Source organism: Toxorhynchites rutilus, chromosome 1 (genome assembly GCF_029784135.1).
Source record: "Toxorhynchites rutilus septentrionalis strain SRP chromosome 1, ASM2978413v1, whole genome shotgun sequence".
NCBI lineage: Eukaryota > Metazoa > Arthropoda > Insecta > Diptera > Culicidae > Toxorhynchites > Toxorhynchites rutilus.
The window spans coordinates 184,608,000-184,629,758 of NC_073744.1; the positions used below are offsets into that span (position 1 = coordinate 184,608,000).

Genomic DNA, 21,759 nt, shown 5'->3' on the forward strand with positions numbered 1-21,759 from the left:
AAAAGAACAAAATATTCAGAAATTCCATTTTTTAAATTTAAAATCTTCAATACTCAAAAAAAAATCTAAATGTTTAAACGTGATTTTTGCTCTTCGTTTTTGGATTTCTAAACTGAACATTTTCAAATATTTCCAGCTTTTAGATTTTTAATACAATTGTATAAAAAATTTAAAACAAAAATCAAGAGCTTAAAAAATATGAAGTAATTAAAAATTCTAAAAATCAAAAACAAATGTTAAAATCAAAAATCAAAATATTCAAAGATTTTAGAATTTTACAATCATTAATATTCAAAACAACATCTAAATGTTCACTAAAATATGCTTCAAATTCGATGTTTGTTCTTTGTTTTTGGATATATAATTTTTTTTATTCCCAATCATTACAATTTGAGAACAATTGTATACAAAAAAAAATGTATAAAACAAAAATCAAGAGCTTAAAATAATACAGGTCAACTTCGATATAACGTACATTTCACTTTCAAAATTGTACGTTGTATCGAATTGTACGTTATATCGAAGCATAATAAAGTACTCACAAAAGTAGTCTATAATATATTATTGTGTTGCTGTTTTAGTACAGTTAATGAATAACTTCAATCAGAAGACGAAGCCAGCCTTTCTCATGATGTTTCCCTTCGTACTGTTGATTAAAGTTTGATTCATTTAGAATCCGGAATCCCAAAACCAGCTGTATTTCGGGATTGATTGAAGGTACAGAACTTGTTTTAGCATCACAATACAGATAATTCATTGTTCTATCAGGGAGGCGATCTGGCGTAGTGGTAACATCCATGCCTCTCACGCTAAAGGTCACGAGTTAAATTCTCACTCCCGACATTCTTCCAAAAATGGAAGTAAAAAGTGACGAACCAGCCAAATGAGTTGAAAATCACTATAATACAGATAAAAAAAAAAAAAAAATTGTTCTATCAGAAAAAAATATTGAACAAATTTTTCCTTCACACTTTGTACGTTATATCGAGGTAAAATGTACGTTATATCGAGGGTACGTTATATCGAAGTTTCCCTGTACAAAGTGTTCAAAAATTCCAAGAATCAAAAACAAAAGTTGAAATCAAACATCAGAATATTCAAAGACTTTAGAATTTTCAAATCTTTGATATTCAAAAAAAAAGGTTAAAAAAATCTGCTTTAAATGTAATTTCTGTTCTTTGTTTTTGATTTTGTAAATAAAAATTTTCAAAGTTTAGAATATGAAAACAATTGTATAAAAAATCTGAACCAAAAATCAAGAGCTCAAAATAATACAAAATATTTACAAAATTCTAAAAATTTAAAACAAAAGTTAAAGCATTCTAAAAATCCTTTTTGGAGCATTTCTGAAAGATTAATTGTTGATTTTGTTTTCAAAAATCAAAAGTCCCAGCATCGCATAATCTTAAGTCCCTAAAGTTGAAGGCAAATAAAAATTAACTTTTGTTTCAATCTCCAAGAAAAAAAAGGAAGAACAACAAGAAAACGGGGAAGATTGAAATGGAAACTATATTTTCCATTTTAAAAGTATTGTAATGCAAGCATAGCCAAATGATAAAATGTTTATTTAACGATTCTAAGGTATTTCTTTTGCGTCCCAAAATATAAATAAAAAGTAGAATCTAATGCCCTTCGAAATATAGTTCACTCCACCATAAATTGAACGATGCTTGTGTCCAACGAAGGCGAATAGAACTCTATTCGCCATTGAAATCCTATTGTGGCCCACTTTCTAGATTTTGAGGTTATGCGTAACTTGTGTCGATAATAACTCTACACTTTTTCTTACCTCTCGATTAATAAGATTACCGAAGAATGCAAATTTATGTGCAATTATGTACGCAACATTTTTTTGCCTTTCATCGCCGATTATAAACACGTTCGTCTTCCTAAACCTAACACCTCCTCCATCGTTACATGACAATAAAAAACGAAAAAATTGCAACACATCACGTCAACACACCTCAAATGTGCTTAGAACCCATCATTCACTACGATTGCTATGATTGCACTCACGAAGGCGAATTCTCCCACAGTCTACTATGAGCTTCGCGTAAATTTTCGTGGGAAGTGCGCATTGTGTTCGCGCGTGTGCGTTTTTCTGTGTCGAGAAGTTATGCGCTACTTTGCCAGCTACCGCGTGAAGTCACGTGAATGCATTGTTCTCCTCTCCAGGTCTTCGATCGCATCGGCACAACATAGATCTTTCACACCGATTGATGCACATCGGTCCTAATCGCAACATTTGTTTTTATTTTAGACACCTACCTGCGGCCCGAGCCTCTACCAGATCGGATATTCCGTGGCCGGTTACGTGTGGTCGAGGGTGACAACTGGACCTCGGAGCTGGCGGATCAGAACACACCGTGGTTCCAACAGCGAGCACGAGACTACCGGGAACGAATCAATCTGATCATGCGACGGTCCGATCTGCGGGAACCGTACGAAGGGAGCGAAATTCTCGCACTGGATGGGTTAGTGTAGGATCATCAATTTCTCTGCGAACGTAGTAACTTGATTGGTTTATTTTTGTGCTTCTCAGCAACGAAGGCGAACCCTTGACGCTTCACTTTGCGATGTATTTCGATCCGTATGCTGAGCTTGTGTCCACCGCCGATTTGCACTCGATTCTGATGGAGGAGATTACTTCCGATCATCCAAGGTACTTCCGTAACCTGACCATCGATCCGTCGAGCTTGATCATCAAGGAGGTTCTCGGCCAGTTTGACGACATCCCGGGAACTTCCTCATCGCCGTTGGGCGGGAAGGATGATATTGTCAGCGAGATAGTCACCACCGTTCGACCACTCCGCAAGTGTGAACCCCTGCGACTCAACTACTGCCGCTCGGTTGGCTACAACGTGACGACCTACCCGAACTTCTTCGGGCACAACTCGCTCGAGGATGTCGAAGCCGACCTGATCTCGTTCCGGGAGCTAGTGGACGCGGAGTGCTTCCGTCAGGCGTTCGATTTCATCTGTCGACTCCTGCAGCCTCCGTGTGAGTTCCGAAGAATCGAAGAGCCCACCCCCGGGAAGGTTTGCCGACAGTACTGCCAGGCGTTCTGGGCTGGCTGTGGTGACCGACTGCCGGAGCGTTTCCGGAAGCACATGGATTGCGAGCGATTTCCAGAATCAACGGGAATTCAGTCGTGCCACAGCCGTCCCGGCTGTTCGGGGGAACTCCAATCGAATGCACTCTCCTCCCGGCTTTGCGATGGGGTTGCTGACTGTCCGGATTTGTCCGACGAAAACAGTTGCACGTTTTGTGCGTACGGAGCAATCTACTGTGGCCGGGGGCGCGTCTGCTACCCGAAAAATGCTCGCTGCGATGGGAAATTGGATTGTCCGGATGGTAGCGATGAGAAGGATTGCCGTAAGGACTTCGCTTGGTTTTTTCGTGAATCATTGATTGAATTTTGTTCCGTTTGTTTTCAGTTTCCATCTCCCCACAAGTTTCGTATCTGACGTTCCCGTCGCCTATTGTGCCCTACCGACCACGCTTCTACTCCGAAGGCTACGCAGTCTTCTCGGAGAAGGGAACCACCGGCAAGCTGTGCTCCGTCGGGATGGAAAGCAACGAGTACGTGCGCACAACGGTAGCGGAATCGCTCTGCAAGGCACTTGGATTCGAACGGGTCGACTATTCGGAGATACGCAACGACACCGAACCGAACACCAGTTACGTGCGGGTGTTGGATCCAAGGGCGTCGGAAATCTCCTTCGTAAGGACTACCTGTCAGAGCAAACAGTCGTTGTATGTTGGCTGTGGGCAGCTGGAGTGCGGCGTTCAATCGGCTCTTCCGAGCAATCCGAATGTGGGTCTGCCTAAGATGGCCTCTCCGGGGGACTGGCCATGGTTGGCAGCTCTGTTCCGAGCGGATACTCACGTCTGTGATGGAACGCTGGTAAGAATTCCAAGTTCATTACTGTGCTTTGTTTGAATAAACCTTAGTTAACTTACTTACTAAAAAAATCACTAAAAAACGATTTCTCTTTTTCTGTACACTTGTGCTTTATTAGATGCTTACTTAAGACATAACTTACAAATAATTTGCCCTAATATTTATAGTAGTCGCAATATTCATGTTCGATCCTGATCGTGGGATTGTCTAGGTTTGGTGCGATGATTGTTTATTTGGGATTTCTGGATCATCCGCTGAGCTGGCCACTTGGGCTAATTGATTGTTGAGTTGTTTATTCATCGGGCTGGTTAAGTGGTTTTGTATTTACATGGCTGATTAGGTTATCCGATTATGTTGGCTTTGGATATTGTTGTTAACTCTTCCCCTCTTATGTAACCTTGTTCAAATTGTTCGAAATGGTGATGGTGTATTAATGACTGGTTGTATTTCCCTTTCTTTTTGGTTCTGTTAATTCTGTTGATGTTGATGTCTTGTTATGATGATTTCTTCCTTTCTGCTGATTGGAGGATGACTACCTTTAAGAGCGATACTTTCTTTGTTGATTTCTGGAATGTTGAACTCAGCTTTGATAATGGGTTTCCAGGAACTATTGGCTGAATCAGTTACTTCTTGGATTCAGTTACTTGATGCTTGATTGATCATTGTTTGTTATTTTGTGGTAGTTGAGCATTGCGTTGATGCTTCGTAGATCTTCGGCATCTGGATTGCCTGCTACCCATTTCCAAATGGTGCCTAACTCATTAACGACCAAGCTGTAAAAAATATTTTTTTAACAAAAGCCATTGGTGTAATTTTGATCATTGGCGTTACAGAAACCCCAATCTTCAACAATAATTTTTTCCGTTCATCCAACCGTTCCAGAAAATGACAAAACAATCGAAAATTCGCCCAACAAAACCATTGGCCAAAACCTACATTTTCGGTTCCTGTAGGAGGTTCAATCCAACGGCTTTTGACGTAAGGGTGCCAAATTAGAAAACAGGTCACATTTTTACGAAATAAAGCTTCGATTCTGAGACCGAAAGAGGTGTGTTTCCAGAACCAACATGATGAAGCACGTGTTTTAATAGGCAGTAAGCAGGCACTGTTTAAAGCATCTCAAATATCGCGTTAATCTACCGAATCATGATTTTGTCATGGCTGGAAAACATAAGCTTATTCTGTCTGTTATCGCAAGATGCAAAATAAAGCTTAGGCACCTCGGTCATGCTGAACTAGTTCCATGCAGTGTTCCAATATACGTTGCTGTTTCTTCAGGAAGGCACTGTTCTTTTAACGCATTTACTTAAGGGGCTCGATTTTCAAAGTGTGTGCGAACTGCCTGAATTTGGGATTATTCGGTACCAAAGAATAATCAAACCAGCCATAATTAATGTGGATGGAGGACCAGACGAGAACCCTCGTTTTAAAAAGGTCGTAGATATTTTCGATCTATCATTTTAATCAATTGAATCTTGATGCAATATTAGTTGCTACAAATTCTGCAACACGCAGTGTTTTCAACTGAGTTGAAAGTCAGATTGTCCCTCTTTCCCGGTAGATTAAATACTTCTTCGTGATCATGAGAGATCTCACTTGGATGAAAAACTCAAAACAAGGGACCCGGAATTCGAAATAAAACATTTTTAGTATGCAGGGGAATCGTTAGCTGATTTGTGGAATAACCTAGCGATCGATGGATATTCCGTCAAACCAGAATATATTAAGTCTGAAAACTCCCAAATTGACGAAGCAGAATTAGTAGGATATTAAGCCGAGTGGTTTGCTCGTCACATGAGGACATCCAAAGACCAGTTTGCAAGTAGTGAAATGTAACGAGAGAGACTGCTGCATTGAACGAAGGATTAATTACTTTTGTAATACCATAATGTACCAGTCCATGTTCTTCTCAGCTAAATGCCAGATGGTTTGAAAGCACCAATCCCATAAAATACCTTAATTTATAAAAATGTTGAACGCAACGCAACGAGATGGCTTTCTTTGCATTTTTCATCTTGTTTTTGATTGTTCTTTCGAATTTGCTTTTTTGATTCAGCCATTGTCAATATTTACACAGTTTTCACAACTGAAAGAGCTAATAAAACAACATGTTATACATGAAATTGCACCGAATTCAATTTCTATAAAACTTGTCGCAATCAAATTTTTTTAATGATTATATCATTGTTTTATGCGAATTTATGCGAAGATCTACAAGCCTTCTATAAACTCACATTGCAAATTTTAAAAACATCATAACTTTCACCGCAGCGCCACCTAGTTGTAGATTTTTTCGTTAGGTCGGCAATTCTCTTCGTTCCAAGTTAAGTATGACCATAATCAATCCGCCAATCGTATTGACTCATTTAAACAATACTATGGTTAAACCGATTATACTGTTCCTAAACTTTGTTCTTCCGCTCATCAATTGACGTTACACTTTTCAATCAGAATGTTCTCAATTTTGCGAACTTAATTATGAGACAAAAATGTTGTTACTGATCATGTTGGGTAACTTATGTTTGGAGAGCTACGTGTAACGATTCGCAGATGCTGACCTTGATGTGAAAGATTTTGAAGACTTTCTGAAGAAACCTGAGAATGTTTACGTTGGTATCGAAGAAATTGAAAAAATTGAATGCAGCTAGGAAGCTGACCTTCAAATTGATTTGTCATGACTTCTATATTGAACTCGTGAAACAGATTTCAAAACGATTTGATTTCAGCGATCCGGTTATGAAAACTGCGGCCTTGATAAACCCTCAAAACATCGTCAAGTTACCAAACCTTAATGATTTGATGCGCCAACTTCGTCAATTTGTTGAAGCTGGTAATGGACAAGGCTTTGATAATGAATTCGAGCTACTCAAGACGAATCTTATGGGACAAAAATTGAGTGAATCAGATATAACGTAGTCCCAGCTTGTTGGATGACAAAAGGCCGTTTTTAAAAAACTTTTTAATAACATTCATCAGCGTGTGTTGAGTGACTATCTTCGCTTTACAATGCCAACAAAACAAAGTCCAGAGATTGGTTGGCACCCACAATTACTCCATTTTGAAAGCGAAGAACTTTGTATCGGCTGTATCGGCTCAAGGAGAAAATTTAAGGATGAAATTGACGAAACATTTGAAGGTACAGTTCAATAAAACCAAGTATGAACATCAGAGTATTATGAGAAAACCTTTTTATAATTTATTTTGTAGCATTGATACGACTTTAACAACCCATTAATAAGAAAAATAAATTCAAAATGTAAATAAACCTTCATTTTCATTTTTTCCCTTAGTTTTTCGATACAGATTTTTTGCTAAAAATACAGATATACAGATTTTTTTCAGAAAATTTTACAGAATTAAATGTGGCAATCCTGCTTGCATATAAATAACTTCCGTCTGAACATTCGATTCCAACCTGGGCAGATATCTATTTTTTTACGTTGATATTCTCATTACTTAAATAAAGCCAAAAAAAATTCAAACGACTTCGAATTTGTGTACAGATTAGCGTTACGTAACATAAGGGGGACGGGGGTTCGTCTTGCGTTACTTTTTGTTACATAGGGGGGAGGGGGTCCAAAAACTTCATTTCTAGCGTTACGTAATTTGTGCACGACGCCTTATTGAAATGTTTGATATCTTAAAAGTTAAAAGTAAAGCGAAAAAAGTAATATATTTTTGTTGAGAAATAAAAAAATGAAGAAATTCAATATTAATCCATGAGCATTGAATGATTTGCTCAGCAGAGGTGTTACTCAGAATGCATATTAGAGCCCATTTTCTTTTCTATTTTTTTTTTTGTTAAATCCTTCACTCGAAAATTTATTGCCATTCTCACTTTATAGCAATGGAAGACGAAGCTCAATGTTGTCTGTGTTGAATTTCGTGGGAAGGTTGTACATTTTCACAACACGATTGAACTTGAGTTGAACGGATTACAATAATGCTATCTGTTCGGGTAATCCCGACTCGATCGGATTTCTGAATTCGAGAAAAATAGTTGATCTGCAGACGGATCTAGAATTTCAGAGAAAATTTCACCATCGTTTTCCTCAGGGCACTAGTTTCCTGTAACCAAACTAAGAAAGGTGCGTATGAGGTAATCCTTCTTTTTGTCATTCAACCGAATACATCCAGCAACGCTTTGGTCTGAATAGGTGTAATGTTGTATTGAAGCCCATTAAAAACTTCATTTTTGTTCGAACACACGTGCTATAATATAATGCATGCGTTTTGGCTCGGCAATAGACTGTGTTGGTGGTGCTCATGATAGCGTCTCGCAAGTGAATGATGCTATAAAGGGAAATCCTAATATAAGTCGTCCAGCTCAAACCTTTGTAGGGGAATGAGTTTCTCTTTCAAATCCAGTAAAAGTCACATCGGGAGTCCCACAAGGCTCTCATCTTGGTCCTCTTCTTTTCATTCTGTACGTTAATGACATCTCCTTCGTTCTCAAGCGTATCAATGTACTTGTGTATGCCGACGACATGAAGCTTTTCGCGGAAATTGGAAATGAAAACGACATCGAAGCATTTCGAAACGAAATACATGTATTCCATACTTGGTGTGATAAAAATCTACTAACACTGAATGTGAAAAAGTGCAACTCTATAACATTTAGCAGAAAAAAACATGTACCAAATATTGTAATATGTCTTGGAAATCAAAATGTAGAAAAATGTGAAATAGTTAGAGATCTAGGCGTCGTCCTGGACTGTAAACTCACATTCATAGAACACTACAACTCTGTAATAAATAAGGCGAATAGTGTGTTAAGTTTTGTCAAACGCTTCTCACATAACTTCCAGGACCCATACACAATAAAGCTTTTATATATTACATATGTAAGGCCTATTCTGGAATACTGTAACATCGTTTGGAACCCGTATATGGTCGTACATGAAGAACGCATTGAGTCAGTCCAGAAACAGTTTCTTCTATTTGCACTTCGTAAACTCAACTGGACCTCATTTCCACTTCCTTCATATGAAGCACGTTGCATGCTCATAAACATCCAAACACTAAAAGAACGCCGTGAATTTGCAATGCTTTCTTTTGTTAATGACCTAATTTCGCAACGAGTACAGTCAGCTGAATTACTAGAAAAACTAAATTTCTATGTACCTGGGCGTCAACTAAGAACGCGAAATTTGTTTCTAACTAAAACATCCAGAACAAATTATGCAAATAACGCCCCTATCAATCGCATGATGCGTATATACAATCAGCACTGCGAAATAATTGACACAACAATGAATAAAAAACAGCTAAAAAGAAACATGTACCGCAAAAATAATATTTAACCTAAGAAAACATTGTAACATTAGTGTATAAGTGTGTAGTCTACATTTGTTTGACGAAATGAATAAATAAAAAATGAGTTGGAACCATCATGACTATTTTTATAAACTTTTTCTACCTTTTCAGGTTTCTTCCGATTGGATCCTAACAACGGAGTCCTGCTTCCAGGGTCAAACGAAAGCCACGTGGATGGCAATTTTTGGAGCGGTCCGTCTCTCCTCGAGCGCCCCCTGGACGCAGCGGCGAAGAATTGTAACCGTTTAATTTCACCTTCATTCGAATCAAGTTTACTAATCATTTCCTCCCGCGCAGATTGGCATGGTGAAATCCCCGGTTGAGGGCAGCACCGCTGCCCTGATTCGTCTTGAGAATCCCGTTGTCTTCTCCGATTTCGTTCGGCCGATATGTTTGCCGGACATTCCACTGAAAGAAACCATCGACCGTGCCGACAACAACAACGTCACACCAACTCCCCACGCAGAGCGGTTCTCCAAGAGTCGCCCCCGAAAGCCCCTCAAGGAGTACCGACAGTACTTCGAAACACCCGGCAACGATGACGGCAGCGGCGGCGGCACGTCATCCGATGAGCTCGTGGAACTAACCGAAACGTCCCGCTACTCAATCAACGAGTTTGCGGCGGACTTCACCGACGAGGGCGCGCAGATCCCCAAGGCGGAGGCTATCGGCGTCGTGAAGAATCCCTACCCACTGCCGGAGAATTCGCCCCAGACCAACAACTACATTACCCCGCAGAACTACATCGCCAGCTTTCAGCCGCCCAAGCCGAAGCCAACCGTTTGGACCAACTGCAACACGCTGGGCTGGAGCCGCCAGCGGGACCATCTGCAGCGGGTGCAACTCAAGATCAGTGATATGAAGCCTTGCGAGAACGTTTCGATAGCCACCGTCAACAGTCTCTGCACGGAGGCGGCCTACCACAAGCAGGACTGCAGCGAGGAAGAGTTCGCAGGCAGTCCGGTCGTTTGTCTGCTTCCGACCGAGCGCAAGTGGGCCCTGGTTGGGGTCGCCTCGTGGCGAATAGCGTGCGCCCCGAACGGAGTGGAACGACCCCGGATGTACGATAAAATCACGTCCAACACGCAGTGGATCCGGGAGACGATTGCCGCTACGGTGTAGCAAAATGGAAAAAAAGTGTAGCTTGACCACTTTGGCAGCAGTGATCAAATTATGTGCAAATATTAAGCTTAGTGCGAGCGTGCGTGCGAGTGTGTGTGTATTGAAGAAGGATGAATGAACGAGTGCGAGAAGGAAGCTGAAACGAGAGAGAGGAAAAAACGAGAGCGCGTCCCAAAGGATATAAAAATGATACCCATTAATGCCATTTGTTTACCTTGAGATCTAAAAGCTAGTTTTACATCATAAACGATGTGGAAATGTATGCCTTTTCCAGACTAAAACAAAGCACAACACCCAAACACATGCTATGAGAATGTTTAATCCTTCCACAAAAAAGGTAACACCTGAAAGTAACACGTCGTTTTTATGTGTAGTGCATATTAGTTAATTATTGGACCTGTTTTGAAATTATTTTAATTTTTTGTCAATTGTTGCATAACTGTAATTGCGTAAGTTAACCTTGACAAGCTTAGAACAATCCAAATTTATTGAATAAATTTACGTTGACGAATAAAAAAAAACTCAAATTAGTGATAGAGAGAAAGCCCCTGCTTTAAGAGCATCCCTAGCGACGTAATATGTTTTGCCTGTATTTAGGCGAATACTACGGTTGTCATCGAAGATGTGAGAGCTCGGCGCAAAAGAGAGTGAAATAGCCAAACACATGTACATGGAGCAAGACTCCAGCAAGTGGTTGGCTGTGACTCGAGAGGGAGGTAAAGCATGTGTGTGACTTGCTCATTAGGAGAAAAGAAAGGGCGAGTCGAATGGGATCAGTTGGAAGATTCTTGAAACAAACTCCATGAATATTTTGTTGGTTGAGTATTAGAAAATTAGAGAATTAGTAATAGCTATTTTTATCAATAGAAATATGGAATAGAACATAAAAAATTGCCTGCCCTGCCGCTAACCGTTGAACTGTTGGACCGTTGGAGTTCTATAAAGCATTCGTGCAATGTATAACAAAGGAACGATATATACAAAAACAGTTAAGCATGGAGGTGACAACATCATTATGTATGGAGACCAGCAGGCGGAAGTTTTTCATGTATACCATTAACAATGAATGTTGACGTGCTTTGCGAAAATTCGAGGATTTCACTGCCGTAAACAAACATAAAGACGAACTATAGTTTTTAACAAGACAACGATCCGGATCACACTGTGAAGAAAACCACTGTCTCCAGATTTAAACCCCATCAAAAGTTAAGCGGCTATTTGATAGATTAAGTGCACAAAACAGGGGTTATTAGCAATAATTCCTATTTTGAAGCTCTTGAAACAGCATGGGTACTAAATGTCCAGGAAAATCTACACAAAAATACGTCACGAAATTTTGAAGCCGTAATTAATGCAGAAGGTGATTAACGATTAAATAGAGCTTTTTCTGATAAAATGAAATGAAAACCATGTGTACGATTTATTTCGTCCAGTGCCGCACTAACTGCTGTCAAAACGTTTTTTTAAAGGGTGTGTCACATCAAATTGCATCACGGAAAAAACGCTGTAAAAATTCGCCCAGTAGACCGATCCTTTTGAAAATTTTGGACAGTAAAATAAAAACTATCAAACAACTTTTGGCATTTTATTTTTATTCATACTTCGAGCCCAAGCCCGTATGCTCGCACCTTCCTCTTTACCATGTCCATAAGGTTCTGTACAACGCCAGGTTGTAATTTTTTTTGAACAGAAATCCATTTTCTCTTGAAGTCCGCCTCCGATTTGACAACTTTTGGGTTCTTCCGGAGGGCCTGCTTCATAATCGCCCAATATTTCTCTATTGGACGAAGCTCCGGCGCGTTGGGCGGGTTCATTTCCTTTGGCACGAAGGTGACCCCGTTGGCTTTGTACCACTCCAACACGTCCTTTGAATAGTGGCACGAAGCGAGATCCGGCCAGAAGATGGTCGGGCCCTCGTGCTGCTTCAATAGTGGTAGTAAGCGCTTCTGTAGGCACTCCTTAAGGTAAACCTGCCCGTTTACCGTGCCGGTCATCACGAAGGGGGCGCTCCGCTTTCCGCAAGAGCAGATCGCTTGCCACACCATGTACTTTTTGGCAAACTTGGATAGTTTCTGCTTGCGAATATCCTCCGGAACGCTGAATTTGTCCTCTGCGAAGAAGAACAACAGGCCCGGCAGCTGACGAAAGTCCACTTTGACGTAGGTTTCGTCGTCCATTACCAGGCAATGCGGCTTCGTCAGCATTTCGGTGTACAGCTTCCGGGCTCGCGTTTTCCCCACCATGTTTTGCCTTTCGTCGCGGTTAGGAGCCTTCTGAACCTTGTATGTACGCAGGCCCTCCCGCTGCTTGGTCCGCTGGACGAATGAACTTAACAAATTCAGCTTATTGGTGTCATCCCGGACCGAACTTCTCGGATCACGTCAAAACTGCTTAACTACGCGCTTGTGATCTTTTTCACTGACGGAGCATCCATTTTTGCCGTTCTTCACCTTCCGGTCGATGGTTAGGTTCTCGAAGTATCGTTTTAGTACTCTGCTGACCGTGGACTGGACGATTCCCAGCATCTTACCGATGTCCCGATGTGACAACTCCGGATTCTCGAAATGAGTGCACAGGAATAAATCACGACGCTCTTTTTCGTTCGACGACATTTTTCCAAATTTACGAAAAATTGACAGTGAAGCATGGCCAACATGACCAACACTCTTATCTGATTATAAACGAAAGCTGAAGATATAATTCCTAAAAATTAAATTTCTACAGCGTTTTTTCCGTGATGCAATTTGATGTGACACACCCTTTATTCACTCAGTTTCGCACTCAGTGTCGCACTAGTTCGCCTCCAAAGCTGTTAGTTTCACACTGAGATGAGTTTCACGGGTTGGCACTCGGGTTCACCAATACAACTATACTGAACTGTCAAGTTTCGAGTATTGTTTTGGAAAATCTAAAAATAAAGACTATGAAAATGGAAAACCTGCTGCTTTTGCTTTCGTATTATTGGAATCGTAATCCAATTAGGATTCTGATTTTGAAGAGTATATTCGAGTAGACGGCATTAAGCTATGTGTGCTTTCATTGGGATGCGAAAATAATGATGGATATTCAGGTGGAATAAACCTGCTTTCAAAATCAAAATTATGGATGAAAATTTAATTTAACGTATCGAATATTTATGTTATGTGATGAAATAAGAGGTTTTTTTCCGATATCGCAGAAGCATATTAAACGAAAACTGTGTCTAATGATGATTTTATATTATAATAGTAATTATTTGTGGAACATTTGTGGAAATGCATTGACAAATGGTTAAGTGAGTGTCAGAACTACATGTGTTAGGTAATCAAACAATATGAAGTAAAAATTTTCATTCAAACTTTTATATTTTTACACTGCACTTGGCCTTTCTGATCTGATAGAGAATAATTTATCTCCCGAGCACAAATATCGCCACCAGACGTCGACACTGTACATTTGTCGTCGCAAATATAAACAAATCAGACTATATAACGCACACCAACAAACCACCGCATTCGTGAAACTGAAAACGTTTTTGACGTAGAACTACGTCTTACATTAAGGGTGCCAAATCAGAAAACAGGTCACGTTTTTATGAAATATAGTTAACGTTAATAACTATTTTTGCTGTGAACGGATTTTCACGATTTACACACCAATCGAATTGGAAATTCTCTAAGATTTGCTATACATTACTATCACATAGTCTGTTTATGGTTTAAATTGATGAAAATTGGAAGCAATCTCATTTCCCCATACATTTGTTCTGTCCATTTGTGTGATTTCCCGAACAGAGCTGTCAAAAACGAGCAACGAAGGGAAACTAGTAAGATTTAAAGTCTCCGTGAACAAAGGAAAAGAAGAAGAACGAAGGGGAATACTTGCCTACAGTATAAACAGTGGATCTCGCTGAGGCGAACGATCATTCTTCCTTACGGACACCGACTGGACAACACCGTTGCTGGGCGTGCTGGACGGCGAGGAATCGAGTGCCTTTCTTAAAGCAATTGGGGTGGACGCGACCAAGTTACTCACTCGCTGATGTCTCTGGCATTGCAATTATTACATCAAACTGATGCCATTGCATTAATGTTTTGCGCTACACAATTGTGTGGGGAATCACCAAGTTAGGCTATCGTCGGCTCACCAAGAAAATGATTGTTCTGGAATTGTGCCTGTGATTTGGTTTCGCATGGCGGTAGCATAACTCTTTCCACCAAGGCTAACAGCTAATCTAGACAGACAAAATTAATAGAAAAGGCTGTTGAGAAGAGATAAGTGTGTGTATATTTAGATGCTTCAAGCCATCGATCTATGGGCATTTGTGTGCACACGTGCGTGCTTCATAACCCGTACGTAAGAATAGTGCATCTTCGCTACGCTAAAACCCCATTTGTATCTGCTCCCGTGTGCATTGGTGGTGCAAATTATGCAGCCGTAATGATAAATTTAAACAAGGAGGGGAGATAGTGGGAGGGAAATATTTGCGCTAGGGTATTAGTAATGAATCTCTGCTGAGGCAAATATTCATCAATGCTACTCTTTTCGAGGTTGTTGAGATTAACAGAAAGATATTATTTCGTTTATTTAGTCACCATGAAAGTAAACGTCGTTCTGGAATTTTGTATGTTATTTAATTTCGCTCGCCAGTAGCAAAACTTTCTCCATTAAGGATGACAGCTGCGCTTATCTTGACCATGAGAAAGTAATGCAACTTTTTCGAGGCCAGTCAATATTAACAGAAGCGTTTTTTGAGAATAGCGCAAAATGATGAGAAGTGTTTATATTTCTAGTAGCTTTGAGCCACCAATGTATGGCTCTGTATGTCATACACAGCATTATAAAATAATATACGAAGTTATAAACAAGCGACTTGAATAAACTAACAGCGTAGTTCTACGTCAACAATGCGGTCGTGTCTTGGACACAACCTCTTATAATTTTTTTTATCAATTTTAGTCGATACTTTTTTATTACAGAGTCAGTTTTGTACTGACTCAGTTTTAAAAACGAATTCGCTATTAGGCACGTTTCTACCATTTCAACTTGCTATCGAACACAATACTTCCCAGCAAAATCAATAGTTTTACCCTTTCCACCCCATCCAAAGACTCTCTTCCACACCTGACCGGTTCCACAGAAAACCGGCTATTCTTCTTGTTTTTTTTCGGTCTTCCCTGTCCTGATTAGAAGAAGAGACCCATCGCACTTTGATCCGCTCAGTCCAATCTCGACTGTCGGCCGGTTTGGAAGTGCGTTTTGGAGTCTCTTCCCGAAGTGACGCAGTTGCCACGTGTTTTTGCAAAATTGTTGATTTTCTGCTCTCGGAGCAACGGTTTGGTGCACGCGGTACGCTATCCATTGCGGCATTAGCTGGACACGCGCTTTGGCGGTGATTGCACGTGAGAAGCGGTTCTATTTGTGGTGTTTTTGGAAGGAAACATCAAATCCCAGCGGAAGACTGTGAGTGGACTGATTGTAACGGAAACTGAAGACGAGTACTGTATTCGCGGTGAGTTTACTTGTGATTGAACGTAAATGTTTACTATGAGGACCATATCCGTGTTTTTGGTGGTGCAATTAAATATTTTTCAGTCACCGATTGATTGACTGATTCCAGCACAGAATGAATCGAGACGCGACTGCATACGCGCTGGTATGCGTAGCGCTCCAGCCGTCACATTTTTCTCGACTGTGTGCAGCGCTTGTTTACAAACCGTCGCTTCACGCACACCGAGGCGGATTTGTTTTCAACGTTTTGTTTATGAATGAAAACCATATGATTTTACGCTCGTGTGTTTTGATGGCGCTATTCGGTGTTTGTTTATTTTCAGCAAATTTAAAATGCCGGCTTCGTTGGTGCTTGAGGATGGCACGATCGTGCATGGGGACAGCTTCGGAGCGAAGGTGGATTCCGACGGGGAGGTTGTTTTCCAGACCGGTATGGTGGGCTATCCGGAGTCGATGACCGATCCGTCCTACCACGGGCAGATACTGGTGCTGACGTATCCGCTGATCGGGAACTACGGCATTCCGGACGAGGATCTGGACGAACGTGGTTTGATGCTGCACTTCGAGTCGAATAACAAGATTTGGACAACGGGGCTGGTGGTTGGGGAACTGTGCGAGGAACCCTCGCACTGGAGGAGCAAGTTGACGTTGGGGGAGTGGATGTCCAAGCATGGGGTGCCGGGGATAAGTGGCGTCGATACGAGGGCGCTAACCAAGAAGATTCGCGAGAATGGAACCATTCTTGGTAAGATTCATGTTTTATTTCTTTATTTGATATGTTTCAAGAGGATAAAGAGACATCACCTCGATATTTCATAAAAGATAGAATTTACTCCTTCGTTGCCTCATCGATATTATCCTTGTCTGAAACAGCGCCTGTGGTGGGTTATAGTAATTACATCATCAGCTGTTGTAGTGTTAGTGAGAGCCTCTTTGTAATGTTTGTAGTTCCAGTCGTAATCTTATCTCAACGGGCACAAAGTTCTGCTCATGTAATTGGAAAGGAAGGGGGAATGGACAAGTAGATTTGAGTGAATGAAGCGGACTAAGCGGATTAATAATACACCCATACCTCGCTTTACGGCTTAGATGCGTTCCACGAAACTTGACCGCAAAGCGAAAAGCCGTATAAGGAATCAATTATTCTAATACAAATTCAATCGGATCGGTACTAAATACGGAAAATATGTATAATGGTTTATCATTCAAAATACATATTATCTTTTTATTTTATTTGTACATAAAATAATAACATACTCCAAAAACCAATAACAATCTATAAACAAAAATGAAACAACTTCATGTTCCATGAATTATGCATTAATATCGACATCGAAAAATTTTTTTTGCCATTAGAGCGAAACATTTTAGTCCGTAGATCGAGAACGTGCCTTAATTGCAAAGGGCCGTTATGGCGAAATGCCGTATAAAGAGCGGCCGAGGTATGGGTGTAACATTAGTGCTTCTTAGGAAGATCAATGTCTAACCCTTTCAACCTTTCGTCGAAACTTTGGGAATAATAGAGTATAGCCATTTTCCAAGATCATCTATGTTCCATTGATGTTGTCAACTGGTAAGAACCTGCTGACGGCAAATGGTGAATATTTCCCGATACGCTATTTGCCTTTCAAAAATAGTGCCTTGCAGTACTTTGCCTACCCAGATTTGCGAGAGAATCCGATTTTTTATTACCTGCAACAGAACGATGGGAACGAATTCAAATGAATGTGATTTGGAAACATTTATCAACCAAAATATTCCATGCATCCCTAATTTTGACAAGAAAGTATGATGCTTTCGTTTGTTTTTCCCAGTGGCGTCTCGTCTGCCTGTTCGAACTGTTTATAGAACAGGTGGATAATCTCAGATTTTTTTTGACGTAGGACTACGTCTAACCGGAAGATATAGGGGGTGAAATGGAAATCTAGGCACTGAACAAGTAGAAAAAAATGCAAGATTTGGAACGCTTATAACTCGAGCATTTCTCAATAGATCGCAAAGGTTTTTGCATCAATTGATAGGAAATATATCTACGCATCTATCATAACGAATAACATTTAATTTTTCTTGAGATAAATAATTAAATAATTGTAAAATATCAAGCATTGTCAAAATGCACTATGTGCCCATTTTTGATTGGTCCATTTTGTGCTCCTCAAATCGTACCGACCAAAACGGGCAACCAGAGCAGCAGTGAAATAGAATGAAGCACGATTGGAAAGGAAAAAGAAAAAAATGAACGAAACATTGGTCGCAGTCTCACACATGCGTAATTCTCGAGCCAGCCAGTCAGCTTAAAAATCCCCGCTCCGCTGCCGTAACGGTCATTCTCATTCAAACCGTACACCACATCGGTTCGCATCTCAACACATCAACAAACCAACCCAAGCAACCATGTCTGGACATGGTAAAGGAGGAAAAGTGAAGGGAAAGGCAAAATCCCGCTCGAACCGTGTTGATATGGAGTTCCCCGCAAGGGTAGCTAGGCCGATCGCGTTAGTACCAGTCCACCTAGCCGCCGTTATATAGTTTCGGCCGCCGAAGTGATCGAGTTGGCTGGTAAAGCTGCTCGCGACGATAAGAAAAACCGCATTCAGAACAGAACACATCAAGACAACAACAGGCAGTTGCAGCGAGTGGCGAGTGGCAAACGCAATCGCAAAACGGCAGCAGGTAGCAGAAGAAAAAAGTTTGTTCTTTTTACAATCTGCTTTGGTGGAAAATCCAGAACAAGGCGGCATCGAGGGCGTTCGAAATGGTTTTTTTTTCAAAACCACGAGTACTAAGTTTTCTAAATTGGAACCATTCCATAAAACAAGGCGCTTTTCAGGGCCATTAAACCTTCCAAAAAAGAGTTTAGGAAATAAAGTTCAATGCGTTCTAAAACATTATCCAAAATAATAATAAAACACAAATTGATGTTTTCATAATTTGTTTGCCAGGATCTGATGAGTATGTGAATTTGGGAGTAGTTCTGAGCTTATTGATAGTTGGGGACTTTCAAGATTATTCAATTTTCACCAACTCTTAAATTGTTTCCAAATTGAAAGTACAGTAATTTACAATTAGTTCGACATTTAGCTAATTGGACGGACATGTAATGCGACTTATTTAGTTGGACATTTTTGTAAACATAGAGATCCAAATTATGACCGCACATTGAAAGTCGACACTGTACCACTGTCATCGCAAATGTTCAATTGCAGGTTCAAATCGCCTCCAATGCAACACTGAGTGGCGCTTCGGTACGTTGCATTGAATGTAATTTACTGTAAAATATGTCAAAAGCTGGATGGGAAGAAATTTTCCAACTGTGAAAGCTGTGGCGACTGGCAAATGCAATCGCTAAACAGAAAGGTTTAGCCGAACAAGATGGGGATATCGAGTGACAACAAAACAATAAACTCTTTAGATTGAAGATAATTTTGTGATCCTGAAAAGGACCCTTTTTAGCCTGCATGTGAATCCAACGAACGAACAAATCGTAATGAATGTATTTTTTTGCCATCACTCCCTTTTAACGCTCATTCGTTCATCTCGTTGGACTCGCCCCTCTGGCTGAGTCTGCCGATTTGTCTTTATCCTGTGAGTGTGTACCGCTAGAGTATAAAACACGCGGACCCCAAAAAAATATCTTATTTTCTTTCAAACCGTAAACCCGTGTGGTTGTACGGCATCGGCATCGTGGACGTAACAAAGGAGGACAAGTTAAGGGAAAGGCAAAGTCTCACTCGAACCGTGCCGGTCTCCAGTTCCCTGTTGGCCGCATTCACTGATTGCTCCGCAAGGGTAACTAGGCCGAACGGATTGGTGCCGGAGCACCAGTATACCTAACAGCGATTATAGAGTTTCGGCCGTCGGAGTGCTCGAGTTGGCTTGCAAAGCTGCTCACGACAATCAGAAAACCCGCATCAAGAACAGAGCAGCTTCGGTTCGGCGCTCATCAAGGCAACAATTAGTTTCAGTGAGTGGCAAAGTGTTTCTCCGGCACGTCGCATTAAATGTAATTTACTGAACAACATGTCACAAGCTGGATGGGAAGAAATTTTCCAACTGTGAAAGCTGTGGCGAGTGGCAAACGCAATAGCTAAACAGGAAGGTTTAACCGAACAAGATGGGAATATCGAGTGATAACAAAAACACAACACCAAAGGTTCTTTTCAGAACCATCAACATATTCATAAAGAGTAAACAGTAAACTAATCAATTTTTCAGGTAGATAGGTAGGTATTCACGTAGGAGAAGAAAATAAAGCAATATATTTAAAATATATATTTAACAAAAGCTGTCCCCTTTGTATAGTCCTACGTCACTCCGGTTATGTCCCCGACATTACCCACCCGTCTTTTTTCATTGTCTTACATTGTAATTTGCATACTATCCCGAATATCCTTATTTTCTTTTCTGTTTGGGTGAAACTTCTCCACCGTGAAGGATGAAATCTAATGGCTAGATTTGACTACACCACACAACTCGCACGTAACACAACACAACACTATGAAATACGCAGTAATGACTACCGGGTTCAAACCATTCATCTGAACTCGCCGTCATTCAAACACTTTTCTGCATCTCCAAGGGCGAAAGGGCAAACGCAGTCGGCTATGTTTGAAGCGATCGCTACTACTAATGCGCTGTCTTGCGTAAAAATGGCATTTGCGGTTCAAAATTTGGAAACGACGGAAACGATGGAAACGATAAAAAACACACACCATTGTTGATTGAACTGGTCACGCGTCGCCTCTGGTAGTTTCAAGGAGCGAAAGGCTTGTACACTGCTAAGACTATCAGAGAAAATTAAATATTGATCAGGGACGTATACATTTATCTGGAAAGGATTTTTTTTGTACATAATCTGTGCGGTATAGAGTACAGAGTTTTGTACAAATAACGCGTGGAGTTGGCAAAACAGATGTGACAGAGAGCTGATTTCGATGATGGCTTCTGCAGTGTTAAATCCTAATACAATCCCAATCTCACGCATCGAAGATGTATTGGAATTGCTCCGTAGAGAAATCTCTGCTGGACAAAAAAAACTTTGCCTAAAAAGAAATGAGAGTTCCCTCGCAATTTAATATTCTTACAATGCCTCATTCCTCGGCAATTATCGAATTTTTTTTTCTGGCTAGCTGACCCGGCAAACTTCGTCCCGCACAATTTTTTTTTGTTATCAATACGTTCAAACATTCACGTTTTCTTACTATGAGCAAGTTCATGGGTCCAATCGCAGAACTGTTCATAGATTGATCTTCTAATCGACCCCGTTTAATTATGTATGGCAGCTCCCCCTTAGAGAAGGGGGTGGAGAGTCTAACCACCATAGAAACATTTATTGCACCCTAAAACCTCCATATGCCAAAATCCGTTTCATTTGCTTGATTAATTCCCGAGTAATGTAGAAATTTGTGTTAGAGAGGGGGGAGGGGTCTCAAACTATCACGAAAACCTTCCCCGGCCCCAAAAACCCCTACGTACCAATTTTCATGTCGATCGGTTCAGTAATTCCCGAGTCCATAAGAACCAGACAGACAGACAGAAATTCAGTTTTATATATATAGATTATAACAAAAAAAAAATTAGAGGGGTTGTATCCGAGCTTAAGACGTAGGACTACGCAAACTTTTTTTTTTTTTGAAACTTGTTGGTTTATCATTTCCGATAATAATTGCGGATACGTCGAAGGTTCATAAAAAGAGCTAGTAAAAAATTCGAGGGGTTGCATCCGGGACACGACCGCTTAGGACGTAGGACTACGCAATTTTTTTTTAAATTTGTTGGTTTATCATTTCGGATATTATTTGCGAATACGTCGAAATTTCATAAATAACTCTTCGGTAAAAAGTTCCGTGGACCCTGAAAAGGTTTAATGGCTTGCGTGGTTTTGTGGAATCATTTCGAGAAGCGACGAACAGTACAATAATTCGTCA

The 21,759-nt window shown here is 40.5% G+C and overlaps 2 protein-coding genes across 4 annotated transcripts in view; both read left to right on the top strand.

Annotated features, from left to right (window-relative positions):
* Positions 1–10,846, top strand: part of LOC129766374 (uncharacterized) — a 115,677-nt gene extending 104,831 nt beyond the window's left edge. For both annotated transcript variants that reach the window (XM_055766901.1, XM_055766905.1), the window contains 5 exons: positions 2,261–2,474; positions 2,543–3,375; positions 3,438–3,907; positions 9,332–9,457; positions 9,518–10,846. In XM_055766901.1, the coding sequence (XP_055622876.1) occupies positions 2,261–2,474; positions 2,543–3,375; positions 3,438–3,907; positions 9,332–9,457; positions 9,518–10,342 (2,468 nt within the window). In that variant the 3' untranslated portion in view covers positions 10,343–10,846. The remainder of the gene's footprint in view (positions 1–2,260; positions 2,475–2,542; positions 3,376–3,437; positions 3,908–9,331; positions 9,458–9,517) is intronic.
* Positions 10,847–15,533: 4,687 nt separating this feature from the next.
* LOC129762098 (CAD protein) overlaps positions 15,534–21,759 on the top strand; it is a 48,708-nt gene continuing 42,482 nt past the window's right edge. Inside the window, exons 1-2 of one of the 2 annotated variants that reach the window (XM_055760084.1) lie at positions 15,534–15,833; positions 16,156–16,577. In XM_055760084.1, coding sequence (XP_055616059.1) covers positions 16,166–16,577 — 412 coding nt within the window. In that variant the 5' untranslated portion in view covers positions 15,534–15,833; positions 16,156–16,165. The remainder of the gene's footprint in view (positions 15,834–16,155; positions 16,578–21,759) is intronic. The other variant, XM_055760085.1, reaches the window with a different exon arrangement.